Source organism: Apus apus, chromosome 7 (genome assembly GCF_020740795.1).
Source record: "Apus apus isolate bApuApu2 chromosome 7, bApuApu2.pri.cur, whole genome shotgun sequence".
Lineage (NCBI taxonomy): Eukaryota > Metazoa > Chordata > Aves > Apodiformes > Apodidae > Apus > Apus apus.
The window spans coordinates 25,545,460-25,559,485 of NC_067288.1; the positions used below are offsets into that span (position 1 = coordinate 25,545,460).

At 43.2% G+C, this 14,026-nt stretch overlaps 1 protein-coding gene across 3 annotated transcripts in view; it reads right to left on the minus strand.

Moving 5' to 3' along the window:
* The window catches only part of CC2D1B (coiled-coil and C2 domain containing 1B), a 35,572-nt gene extending 21,826 nt beyond the window's left edge, over positions 1–13,746 (minus strand). The window contains exons 1-10 of one of the 3 annotated variants that reach the window (XM_051625781.1): positions 13,645–13,746; positions 13,119–13,223; positions 9,909–10,044; positions 9,737–9,763; positions 5,912–6,024; positions 5,007–5,126; positions 3,769–3,906; positions 1,553–1,826; positions 949–1,073; positions 739–814 (exon numbers count right to left, since the gene is read on the minus strand). In XM_051625781.1, the coding sequence (XP_051481741.1) occupies positions 739–814; positions 949–1,073; positions 1,553–1,826; positions 3,769–3,906; positions 5,007–5,126; positions 5,912–6,024; positions 9,737–9,763; positions 9,909–10,044; positions 13,119–13,184 (1,075 nt within the window). In that variant the 5' untranslated portion in view covers positions 13,185–13,223; positions 13,645–13,746. Of the gene's footprint in view, positions 1–738; positions 815–948; positions 1,074–1,552; positions 1,827–3,768; positions 3,907–5,006; positions 5,127–5,911; positions 6,025–9,736; positions 9,764–9,908; positions 10,045–13,118; positions 13,224–13,644 lie in introns of those variants that run through there. The other 2 variants (XM_051625782.1, XM_051625783.1) reach the window with 2 other exon arrangements.
* Positions 13,747–14,026: the final 280 nt, after the last annotated feature.

A 14,026-nucleotide genomic window follows, 5' to 3' on the forward strand; every position in this document is an offset into this window, starting at 1 on the left:
GTTACTCCAGTGAAGTTTGTTGTGCACGTGACATCTGACCTCATTTGCATCTTAATTTCACCATTTGGGATCACCTTTAAACCTTTTCACAGGTCCTGCAGGACAACAAGGGGTGCAGCTGCCGTGCGGCTCATCCCAGGGGAGGGGAGGCAGAGTCCAGCCTCACCAGCCTCCCACTGCAGTGAGGAGGGTTAGAAAGCAAGGGGGTTCTGCCCCATCTCTTGTAAAACCACACACCAGTCCCAGTGCCTATTTGTGCACCCAATATTGTGTTATCTTTGTTTTGCCCTGGCAAGATCATAAAAAATTGCCACGTATCTGAATACCGGATCGTGGCAGATTTAGACTTTCCTGCACTGCAAGCTGCTTGGTAATCTCTTAATCTGAACATGATGAACTTCCATTGAAATACAAAACCATCAGATATTACAGTAACCTTGAAAAATGTGCCATTTCCTTCTTTCCACTTCACATCCTGGCTTCTATTATCTAAAGCTCTAAAAACAGGAATATTAGACATCAATACCTACTTGAACTTGTAATTCACAGGAGAGTAACTTCAATATAAATAATGATATCTCAGCTTTTCTTCATTGGTCTTGATTACAACTTGAACATTCAGTAAGCCTCAGGCCTAAGTCCTCTTCAACTCTTCTTCCAGTTTTGCAATCAAATTCAGAATCATTCCATTACAGCATTGAGTGACTTCTAAAAGGGGTTTTGTAAGACAAGCCTTACCCTGAGGAGATGGAGGCATATTCTGGAGGTCTATTGGCTGCCCACTATCCAAAGCTTCCAAGACCATGTTAAATTTCTAATGCAGAAAAAAACAAACCCCAGAAAATTTACACTAGTATGTCCAAGACCACCACAATCAATATCTGATACTCAGCACATGTAGGTACAGCATAGGGTATGTTTAGCATTCAGGATTTCTTGTGTACATACCTTGCCTGCCTTCATGTATTCCTTTGCTTTCTCCAGGTTCCCCTGCTGCTTGGCTTTTAGAGCTGCTAATTTATACTCCCTCTGTCTCCTAAGTAATAATGCTCGGGTGCTGCTGCTGTGGAGATCTGCAAGAATGAAACAATGTTGAGACCTACACAGAGCAGGCAAGGTACCCACCCCTTGCTATGTCCATCTATTCAAACCTGTACTAGTCTTATTTTGCTCTGAATCACAGAGTCATCTTACAACAGCCCTTTTTCCTCCACCCTCCAGAAGTCCTACCAGTCATAACAATCCCACTTTTCCCAATAAAACAAAACAAAAATAAAAAAGTCATTTAGTCAATATATCAAAACTCTTTAAAGCTTGGAATTCCACTTCACAATACTGAAGGAGAAACTGAGGCACAGGGAAAGTCACTGATACAGTGACTAATAAAACAGATCTATAAGAATAACTGATTTCCACTGCCAGAAACAGCATCCCACTGACAACCCCACTTGAAACATTCTGCAGGGAAGATCCCACATAAGCAGAGCTTTCCCACACAATACTAATATCAAGAAACAGTGTTGCAATTGCCTACCCTCTCAGATTGTGGTACCTGTTTCTACAGTAGGACTAGAAGCAGCATGACCCTGTAGAGACTCTGATTCCACATGCTGCACTGCTTCACGAGAGGTCTTCTGCTCACCATCTGCAGCAGACTCAGCTTTATTCTCTGGTAGGACACTGACTGAATCTCCTGAACTTTCTGGTTCCACTCCTGTGGCTTGAGGTAAGTGAGAAGAACTCTTTCCTGCTGCAACAGGAGGTGGTATTTCTTCCTCATTGATTTTTTTGCCTTTCTTCACTGCAGTCAGCATGGTTTCCAGTGTCTGGCAGAGATAGAACAGCAGAGTCAATAGGCATTTTCATCAACCATTTTACTAGAATAAAATAACTGAAATATAAATTGATTCCCTTACCCATTATGGGATCTATTCTACATACCACTACAGATTCCTGCCCCTTAGCTCCCTGGTTTTATCCAAGGCCAACTTCAGTGCTAGTGAAAGGTATCAATTATCAGAGCAACAAGGACTTGTTACCCAAACTACGTAATTTCAAGTACCTCAACACCTAGAACTATTGATGTGGTCCACTCAGCTTTGTCACAAAAAGTCACCAAGGAAGCCATTTTTACCAACTGTAGATGTACTTATGTCTTTAAAACAAAATAAAATACACCACTCTGAAATGTCACTGATTGTGTGGATTCAGGGAAGGAAGGAGTCTGCATAACTATTTAATGAAAGAAACCTTTAATTAATAAAAAAGGAAATGGAGCTTCAGTTGGTGATCTATGGCAAGAAGCCCTCACCACCTGTAAAATGTTGGGTGCTGCTCATTTTTTCAAATTGCTTTCTCCACCCCAGATGTTACCTGCCTCAGTATTTTTTTATTTTATTTCATGTTCAGACAGAAGACCACCAGGCACTGTAAGCTAAAACATAAGTTTTACTTCTTTAATCTTCCACAGAAACTGAAATGGAAGCACAGAAAGACAACTAAAACAACCAAATCTTATCAATGCCAGAATCACTGCTATTTTTGGTTTGCCACGACACTGTTTGACCTATTAAGCAACAGTGGTGGAGATACTTTGGTTCTGACTGCATGCAAGATTGGGGTTCAGACCAGTACAGCAACCCACACACAGCTCTCTCTTCTCCACGTGTGGGCTGGCAGACTTACTTGAAATGGAATTAAATGCTGAGATTAAAGTTCACAGTTCCAAGAAGTAAGTACAAGAGAACTGCACACCATTTGTTGGCATGCTATTTTGCTAATTAAGGAACTATGAGCTGTGAAGTGAGATCTAGTCTATTATCCTTAGTTACACTGCTAATGCACAGGGAAACTTCCGACCTTGAAAAATAAAGAAGGTGGCAAATAGTGCACTAATCTTTGTTGCTGGGTGCAATAAGCTGGTTTACTTGTTCCTCTTGCTCTTTGAAAGGTCAGGTGGTTTCATGCACATTCCTTTCAGAGCCAGGAGGCCGTGGACACATACAGACATGTCCTTCCTTGTGCTTTTACTCCCCTGGGCTTGGCCTCAATTGTTCCCTGGTACCCTAAAACACCTGGTACCTAGTGAGACATCACGTTCTTCCCTCAGTGGACAGTGCTAAGCTATAAAGCTTTGCTCAGCAAGACAGAGCTGGCTGAGGTGAAGCAGAAGACCGGATGGAGCAACCAGAGAAAGAAAGGCACTCTGCACAGCAGTATCACTGAGCACCAACTCACTACAAGCACGCCACCTGGCTGAAAAGATACAAAGCTGACAATGCCTTAATGAAAAATCCTGCTCCATTCTTTTTCAAGCACAGCCAACACACTCAGGAAAGGTAACACCTTCCTTCATCTCACAGAACTGAGTGGAAGGTTGGTATCTAAAAGAAGGCATCAATGATGAGCGGGGAGGTTTATTTGCTAGGAAAGCTCCTAAAATTTGCTTTAGGGTAACACTGAACAGCTACCACAGCTCAAATTCAGATCTAGACAGGTGGGTTTAACATTAACATTTACCACAAACAGTCCCTCCAGCTACCACTAGCCACCTTCAACAGACACAGAGTAGATCCACAACAGGCATTTGAAGTTACACTTTGTCTGTGCATTTGCTGCATCAGATTAGTAGTAACAACAACTGGTTTTAAAGTTACTCAAGGCAGCACGTAATTTCTCTCCCCTTTGAACAAACTGACACATCTGTAAAGACCCTGAATTACACCCCAGAATTCCCCCTCATTCCCATACCTGATGAACCCAGCTTACCTTAAGGCCTCTTTCGTATCGACGTATTTTGGAGCTCTCACCTGACTCCTTTGCATTAGAAATTGCTGCCCAATAGTTAGCAATTCTCTTCTCTATTGTCTGCTGCAGCTCACTGGTAACAGCAGGAAGTGAGGTGGTCTCAGAAAAGATAATAAAACAAATCAAGAAAACTTAATTCATCCAACTATACAGGTTTTCCCACAGCACCGAAAAACAACTACTCCTCCACACATCCCCGTTAGTCAAGACTGAAAAGAAACAGTCTCTACAACAGAGGAGCACTTGTGCTATGCTAACGGCCCCTGGATCCACCTCTGGGCTTTCTCTCAAAGGCCTAATAGAGAAGAATGGGTGGAGACATTTAGAAAACTCCCAGTCACAGAGTAATTGGAACCATGTGGTTAGGGAGTAGGTGAAGAGAACAGTAAAGTCTCTCAAATGCCACACAACAGAGGGTGTGAAGAAGTATTTTGGCATAAACATTGACTTTTCCTTTTCTTATTTTTAAAACATGCTAGTTTATTCCCTTCTGGGCTTCTTCAACCTGGTTTTACTACAAGAGCTCTTTTTCCTCCTCCTACAGCATGAAACTAGTTGAGTGACAAAAGCAGCCTGAACGAAGTTATAAGTATCTTCTTCCAAACCCTGCACAGCTACAGAGACTGTTCAGACAGTCAGTGATGTCATTATTGCCATTATTTCTATAGAAATGCTCCCATACCTATTTATTAATGGGACCAATACACACGGGCACTGGAATCCTGAAGTACACAACAGAAAAATGGCAGTAACTGAATAAAGGATATTACTGCATGAGGTTTGACAAATTAAGCTGAGAAAGCTAATGCTACTGAGAAGAATTCCATAAAGATGTCAAAAGATGCAGAGTTACAAGTTACACTATTTCAGCACACCACTCAGTACTCTGAGGGGGAAATCAGGAACTCTGGAAGCCTGAACTGAAATTTGCATGCCCATATGTATGAGGGACACAATATGCTTGATTCCAGCTGTTTACCTCCCCAATTTTATGTTGCCATTAAAAATCAGGCACTGAACAAAGCAAAATAGCCACCTATTTCAAGACAGCATTGGTGTGCACAGAGAGGACAGCAATACTGTACTTCTTCCTTCCTTGGAGGACAAGACCACCTCTCTAGATCCTTGTTTGTGACACTAGTATAAGGTGCACAACAGTGATTCAGCAAAACTTTGAGGGACACAGAGCTCTTTCCTACCTGTGGCTGCAGTTCAGGTTGCTCATTTTCTGGTTCATCTGTGGATGGCTCCATGGCTATTGTTTCATCCTCACAGCTTCCTGTCTCACCTTCCACGCCCAAAACTTCTTGCAATTCTGCCTAAAGTAAAAGTCAACAAAAGGCTCTTCCTCAAAATCTTCTACTTCCCCAAAAGACAAAATAAAATCAAGTCTCAAGCTCCAAAACCCTTGGATGGATCCTGAACCCAAAAAAAGAGTCTAAACATCTTACATCCTGGCAATTTTTATTTTTTTAAATGAAACTGCTTCCACTGGTTACACTTGTATCCACAACAGGAAGACAGATACTACCCACAAGTCACACTGCAGCTCCAGGATCACCATAGAAGTTTGTGATTAGAGATCTGAAGCTGGAGAAGTTCACAGAACTACAATCTTTTACAAAGATCATTCAACCCCCACATTTGAAATTACCAAAAAGTATCTATTAACAATGGAGGCCAAAACTACTGCTTAAGCTCCTTCCTTAAACCCTGCCAACTACACCACTCACTGAAATGACAGAAGATTACTTGGAAGATTCTGTCAGGTCAAGCATGACTCAAAGCAGTAGCAAAACGCTGACAGAGATCACTTTAAGGAGAATGTTCCTTGCTGTGTTTCACCAGCTGACATAGAATGGGATTCCTGCTGTTCCCTCATTTCTCCAAGACCCTCACACTACAAATGTCAGCCAGGAAACCCTTGCAGTGATGTGCAGAGGGTTGGATCCTGCAAAGCCTTATACTTAATGGAATGCTTTCGCAATGTTTTAGCTTCTCACTGCAAAGCTAACAGATATTTTTGCTAAATGCAGCTCAATTTAAAAACCAAACAAACCATGAAAGAACCAAAGACATACTATGCTAACAAAGGTTCACATACCAACAGGTCTGTATCTTTCTCCAAGTCTTCATCTGCTTCTTCCTCCTCATCTTCATCCAGGTCTTTCATACACTCTGCAGCCATCTTTTCAATATGATCCATGGGCAGAGGAGCTGCAAGAGGAACCCACAAGGAGCCATAAACCCTAAGTTACACAGACACTGTATACAAATTCTAAAGAAGTTGCTACCAGCTATAAAAAAGCAGTAACTTCTTTTCCCTTCATCAGATAGTGTCATAGGTAAATGAGGATATATTTATCCATGGAGAAAGGACAAATACTGGGGAAATAAACATCCAGGAAGAAAAAGCAATACTAGTCTCCCTCAGACTGGCAGTGACAGCAGGCAGTAAGACAAGGAAAATAACTGCATCCAACAACCTTGCTCAGACACTAGATCTCAGGGAGATATAATGCTTGTTTACTAGTACAAGGAACCTGAATGTCAAAACCATGAGCACTGTGACAGACTAGCAGGTATGGTGTGACACAACAGTGCTCAGAAAGCACAACCACAAAAGAGAAAGATACTGTGGTAGCTTTGCACAGTAATGACAGTTAAGACTGAAAAAGAAAGACAAGGAGGACTAGATGAAAAAATTGCTTCAGGGAAAAACTACTAGAAGTCACTTGAAGCACCTAGGTTAGTACTTCTATGATATTATTTACAAAAATAACTAGTAACAGAAACTTTGACATTATGGAAGACAAACACTTGAATTAAATATCCCAATACATGTGAGTAAAACTTCCGTTCTTATTTTCTTTCAAAGCCAAAAAATATATTATTGTCTTGTAAGATCACATGTAGCCACAAATCGGAACAAAGTTCAAAGCAGTTATAATCAATAGTGCTGAATTCAAAGAGTTCCAATTTAAGCTACAACTGAACTGTTGGGAGTTTTGTATAGGGTCTACATTACACTTGAGACTCCAACAGCTGATCTTTTTTCCCAATCTGCAGTCTTTAAGCACAAGAATGTCTCTCTCCATCTCTTACTAAACTGGGTACAAATTTATGATGATGCACATGAACATCAATTCTAGAGACATAATGAACAACTTAAGCCATGAGCCAAACTACTGGCTGTTAACAGGACAAACACAGAGGCACAGAAACTATCCATATACTCAAAGACAGCAAGAAAGGAAGACAAGAATATCCTTCTACCTTGAAAAGCTACTTGTTTTATATACCAAACACTACTGCAAAGTCACACTCAGCATACACAAATAGAATGCTCCAAATCAAGGCATCATATTTGTCCTGATCCCAATAGCAGCAGCAGAGCTGGCACAGAGATCTGCTAAGCAAATCAGAAAAAGTGTTGTTTCTTCTGCCTCACTAACTACACTTCTGCATTTTCTGTGTTGCTGTCTCATGCCCATGAGATTTCCCCTTTTCCAAATCTTTCTTGGCTACTTCATCTTGCAATTTCTCCTCAAGTTTCTTGTTTTCAACCAGAAAATTCTACTTAACTCCTCCTTGCTGACTTCTCATATCTACTTCATGCTGTGCCAACCACATCTTCCTTAACCATCAACTTCCTCCACACACTTTGAAAGGTGAAGTTACCTGCACACAAATCCCAAATGTCCACATAAAAACCTCTGATACTTCCCTATGCAGACATATGACTGTGACTCACCAGTGTCAGAAAACGTTGAATTCAGACCTTCAGGACAAAGTTTTACAGCCAATTTAATATACTGTAAATTACTTTTTCAAGCTAAACATAAGGAAAAACTTCTTTACTGTGAGGATAATGGAGCACTGGCACAGACTGTCCAGAGAGGTTGTGGAGGCCCCTTCTCTGGATTCTTTCAAAACCCATCTGGATGTGTTCCTGTGTGATCTACTGTAGGCGATCCTGCTCTAGCAGGTGGGTTGGACTAGATGATTTTCACAGATTCCTTCCAGCCCTGACTACTCTGTGACTCTAAAACATCCTTCTCCTGCATTTCCTGAAACAGTGGAAATTAACCCAGGTAAAAAGCTGTTCCTGTTCAAAGAACCTAATTTGCCATATCAGTGCCTCAGTACCCACACCAAACACGTTGCTCACGTATTTGATCCTTAGCAAAACTCTGCAACTAGGATAGTAGGACAAATCCAAAGGCAACTGGCTGTACTCTAAGGGTCAGGATGTTCCTTACATGAAGCCCCACAAGAGGCAAAAAAAACCACCAGAACCTCCTTGGATGGCTGATTCAGCTCTAATCCAGTATGATGAGTTATGATTCCAGACATCCAAGTGGCTGACCAACTGCCATTTATCTGTCACTGACAGCAGAGATCTTTGTACTTAAGATATTGCAACAGTACATACAGCTTTGGCTGCCTGCTTCTTCAAGCTAGAGGGAGAGAACATACTGGGTCCATTTTTCTGTCTTTCTCCAAACAAGATCTGTTTCTCCCTATCCTTACTGTATCCTCCTCCTTCCCAAGTGCCAGCGTGCATCCTGTCCCCACCACACATCATGTCCCCAGTACCAGGTCCCATGAGTTCCCAGTAACAGCCATCCAGTTGTTAATTTTCCACAATCTTCTCATCTATATACTACCAGTTCTACCAGGAAGACAGAATAGTTGTAAATTATTTTGGAAAACAGTTTTAAGAGCCATAACACATACATTCAGAAAGCACAGTAAATGTTGCACTGTCTGAAATTTCATTTCCCTCTTATAAATAAAGGGACTGAAAAAATGCATCAAGTGACATGATCAGGGCCAGAATGAAGTCATCACCTGAGAAGGTCACAATTCCAGAGCTCCTGACATCCAAATTCATCCTCAAAACACTTTACTGCATGTTTTAACCATGAGTAACCTGTCTAATGGCAGAAGTTCTGCTATTGTAAATATTAGCACAATTGTGCTTGTTAGCATTACAGAGTTTACTACAATTTTGAAATCTTGACAGTGGAAATTACTTAAAATTTAGATTTACATAAAAACATTTCCTCTGTCATCAATTACTGCGTTCAAAAAGTTCATACATTTTAAAATTCTTCATTCCCCTGGCGTTCTCTGTGAAAGACCCTTCAGATATTATAGACAGATTATTGCAGAGCTGGAAAAAAGTTGCACTGACTCATCCTTCCAGCATCTGCTCACACACCTGTAGCAAGGGTAGGTCCCATTCTCCTTGTCCTATCCCAACCACTTGCTGCCACCCCTCCCTTGCAGCCACAGCAGCACTCAAACAGGCAGGCAGCAAACCAGATCCAGGAACCCATTCAGCTGAAACTCTAGCACAACAGCAGAAGTTCACTTTTCTAGATCAGTTTCTTGAACCAGCTCATCCCACAGCTCCATAAATATGCACAGCAGCTCAGAAGCAGAGCATGCTCACTGGAGACTGCCCCTCTCAGCAGCAGCCTTCATTCACAGCAGATGACAGCAAACCTGTGCAGCACTGCATAGCTGCATGCAAACGCTACCAGACAAAATCAACAGATGCTTAAAATGATAAGAATAGTAACGATCCATTCCAAGAAACACTCTAACCTCATGCATAACATAAACTATAGGATTCCCCCAGTAATTCCACCAGTTCCAGGATTTCCCTCTTAAAAGGGTTTTCAGTTTTGGTTACAGACTCCAAAAATGTAATGCTCATTCCATAAATTCAGACTTTAAACAAAAACAGAACAGCAGCCAAACAGCAAACAACCAAACCTCCACAAGAAACACATTTTCCATTTTGAATTCACCTAACACCTGCTACATCTTTTTATGACTTCATATAGTAAACAAGCATATCTCAATTTAGTCATCTTTCTTCCTATGTCTACAAGAGCATAGACAAAAAAGCTCTTACCCTTTTCTGTGGAGTAGCAACTTAAACCTTTCAAAGTAAAGGAAAGAAGAGTTGCAATTTCAGCTTCTATCAGTGACTAAAAACATTTTAGATAAATCAGTGCTTTGCAAATAGGTATCTTTAATAAACTATTCAGGTTGTTAATAAATAAAATCCCAATACTTTAACTTACTTTTCCCTTTTGGTTTTGATTTCTCTTCTTTCACCTTCACTCCTGTGATGGCAGCAAGCTCTGCTTCTAGATCCCCATCATCCCCACCTTCCTCCAGCAGCATCTCTTCTGGGTTGAAATCTACAAACAGCCCCAGCTGGAGCCAAGGGAAAATTAAAAATATTTTTTAAATCACTGCAGTTAGAACAGAGATGACACTCAAAAACATCACACTGCATTCTGGATTCTGTTCATGTTTTTTAAAGCCTGTTATCATACCACTTCTGTTACCAAACAGTGCATTCCAGGCACCCATAGCTGACATAAGGTACATAAATCTTAAGAAGCCACAAATACTCCCTCTATACATCTACACAATCAATGATTTCTTAAAATCAAGGCTAATGGTCTGACATAACAAGGTAAAATTTAATTATGTCTGTGATAGTGATCCTTGTGAAGCAGATATCATCAGGGAAGTTTCTGGAACAGCTAAGCTAAAAGATACTTAATCATGGTTCCCACAATACAAGTCTGATATGCATAAACTGCAGCAATTTCACCCTTATTTCTCTGAAGAAGCTATATTTACATAAACAGAACTGTCCTGTACTTCTCACTACCCCAGTCTGTAAATCATAAACACATGGAAAGCCCAGACACACACACAGAGGAACATTGCCACTACAAACCCAGCCTACACTGCACTGGAGAAAAACAACTGCCTGGAACAGATCATCAGCCAAGCACCTCAGGGAGCATTATTCAAAACAGTAACCAGAATTTGACAAAGTAGTGGGGGTTATCACTCAATTGTTGTAAAACGTGCCAAAGGACACGAGTATCAGAGAAGTCTCTGAGGCCTTAGTCTATAAGGTGTTTTTCTAGGGTGTCTTTTTATCATTATTTTTATATTGCTGGTTAAGATACTAAATGCCCCAGAAATAACAACATTTTTTATTCAAAGTATGATAAGCGTTTTTATGAACGTGAATTAACTGAGTCAGATTCATCCTGTGAGGTTAAGTGGAGTAGCTTTCCTCAAACTTTTTCAAGCACAAACCCCTTTTGACTTACACAGACAAGCAGGCAGGAGTTCAGCTCTTTTCTAGCAGGGGAATAAAAATCAATTATCAGCATCCAGTTCTGGGCTCCCCAGTTCAAGAGAGACAGGGAACAAGGAGAGAGTCCAGTGGAAGGCAACAAAGATGACAGGGGGACTGGAGCATCTCCCTTATGAGGAAAGGCTAAGAGAGATGGGACTCTAGCCTGGAGAAGAAAGGGCTGAGGGGAGATCTTATTAATGCCTGTAAGTATCTAGAGGGTGGGTGCAAGGAGGATGGAGCCAGACTCTTTTCAGTAGTTCCCAGTACAGGACGAGGAGCAACGGGAACAAGCTGGAACATGGGAAGTTCCATTTAAATATGAGAAAAACCTTCTTTACACTGAGGGTGACAGAGCACTGGAACAGGCTGCCCAGGGGGGTTGTGGAGTTCCCTTCTCTGGAGACCGTTCAAGACCCACCTGAATGCAGTCCTGAGTAATGTACTCTTGTTGATCCTGCTTTAGGAGAGGAGTTGGAGTAGGTGATCTCTAGAGGTCCTTTCCACCTCTGACAATTCTATGATCCCGTAACACAAGGGTTAACAACCTCCTCCTGCCTCAGAGGATCTGAAGTGCTGCCAGAAGCTGAAGCTCAGCTTATCAACTAGTGTGAATCAGTAATAACACCTTTTTTTTTTTTTTTAACCCTTAGGGACTGAGGTGCTGGTGACTACTGCCTCAGACAGAATGGGCAAAAAAGGTCAAAACTAGACTTAATTAGTAAATATTTATCAAGGTGATGTGAGCATTCAGGTTCTATGGAACATATGCACACCTTTATCACTGTGCAAAATGGGTCAGAAGCCCAGTGATCTGTTCATTGCTGCACTGCAAGTGTAGAAAGTGAAGCAAGTGTAATAACAAATGAAGAAGAGAATCCTCAGTTCTAGGTCTAAGTCTCAATCTCTTCAGTAAGACATATTTCTGATGAAATTAACAGCATTAAACAAATGTTTAATAAACAATCCTTCATGCTGTAAGACAGGCTGAATAACTAACTGTTTTTAATTACAAATTAATAAAATACATTAATCAGGTCTTTTGTTTCCTTTTTATCTTTCTAGATTTTGCTTTTTTTGGGGGGAAGGGGAAAGGTATTTTCACCCTTTATCTTTTCCCTAATGAACTAAATTACACACAACCTCTGAGAAATGAAAACTTCTGTATTAGAGCAAAAGCAACACTGTGTCTCTATCAAAACCATTTTGCCTCCAGTATGAGTGTACTGGTTCCTAAGAAATCACCAGAAGATAGTATCTTACCTGTTTTTTCTATTCTAACGTCCTATTTCAATCTCTTTTCATATTTCCCTATATTCTTATCAGTTACTCTGAAGATTATTTGCCTCTATTCTACCTTCAGTGGTTTCTGAAGTTCCATTCTTGTTCCCACACATTCTTTACCTCTGGTTTTCTTCCACTACTCTACCTAGAATTTTGCCTTGGCTGTATTTCTAATTTTGACACTTCCTACACCTGCCGACCACAACTCAAATCATGTTCCTGTCCTCCTGGCTTCTGAAACTACATTCAAAGGTAGAGCATGAAAAAGAACACCAACACGTGAACACATCTAAGCTCACTTTTAGCTACAGGAAACGGATACAGGCTTTGTAAGTCTATCTGTTGCAAGAAAAAAAACATATACAGAGAAAAATTAAAATTAAGAGTCTATGGTGTAGCATCTTAATGTTCTCCCACACGTGCTCCTGAATTTGCCAGTTAGTATCCTGGTCTTATTTCTGTTTTCTCAGAGGTGTAAGAAAAACTTCAGTAGAGTTTCCAAAGCTATTATTAAATCTCAACGCAACTGGGGTAAGAAACTACCACGAGCATGAGTCATGAGGCCTCTTGCAAAGATTACAGCATCACAACGTTGTGGTTTCCCTGCAAGACCTCCACTGCTGCATATCAGGTATTTACTTTAGGAAGAATGCAATAAAAGAGAAAGCAGGAAAACAGGCACCAGACAATTTAAGTATTCTCAGGGTCCTGCAGGATCTTATTAAGGCACAGGAGATTCCAGCAGGAAAGCAGCGAGAGCTGTGAGGAGACCACCCTCAAGAAAAGCAGGAGGTTTCCCTACCTGCCCTGCAACCACCTCTCCCTGGCCCTCCGCCTTCCTTACCTGCTTTGCAACTGCAGCTCCCTGGCCCTTTGCCTGAGGGCTTTTTTTAGGTCTTCTGCCAAGCATGCTGGTTCACGAATCTCAGAGGACTGCGTCTCTAAGGGACTGAGAGCACACGAGACTGAACGTCAGTATCCTCCTCGCCCGCCTCGCCGCCCGGCAAACCGGAGCAAGGCAGCCCTGCAGCTTTTACCGGCGCCGGGCACCACGGTGAGGGCAAGGGGGGCCCGCACACCGCGCCGCACACCGCCGGGGGCCCGCACACTGCCGGGGGCCCGCACACCGCGCCGCACACTGCCGGGGGCCCGCACACTGCCGGGGGCCCAGACCCGGCCCCTCACCCTTCCCCGCCGGCAGCCCGGCCAGGCCGCCCCGCTCCCCGCGCCTGAGGCGCTGGCTCCCCCGCCCCCACCGCCCGGCCCGCCCCCGCGGCTGCCTCCCTCCCGCCCGAGGCTGAGCGCCCCGCAAACACCCGCCGCGGGGCCGCCCAGCCCAGGGACCCAGCGGCGGGCAGGCCCCGGCTCACCTCGGCCGCCCGTCAGGAGGCGCCCGGCGCGGCGGAACCCGGCGACGCCTCGGCCCGCCCGGCCCGGGGACGGCTCGGCCGCGGCAGCAGCGCGCCTGCGCAGGGCGGGGCCGGCGGGCGGGGCCCCGGCAGGTACCGCGCCCGGGGGGACCCCCGAGACACCCCCGGGCTGCCGCACGGAGGGGCCCGGGCGCGGGTTCTGCGGGGCCGGGCTGCAAACAGGCAGCTGGGCAGCTGCGGGGCCGGGCTGCACACAGCCAGCTGGGCAGCTGCCCGGAGCGGGGCGCTGTACGAGCCGCAGCCGCCGCGCAGCACAAATAATGCCAACTCCCACTCTTTATTTCCTAACACCGAGAACAATTTTTGGAGCCTGTTCCACAGA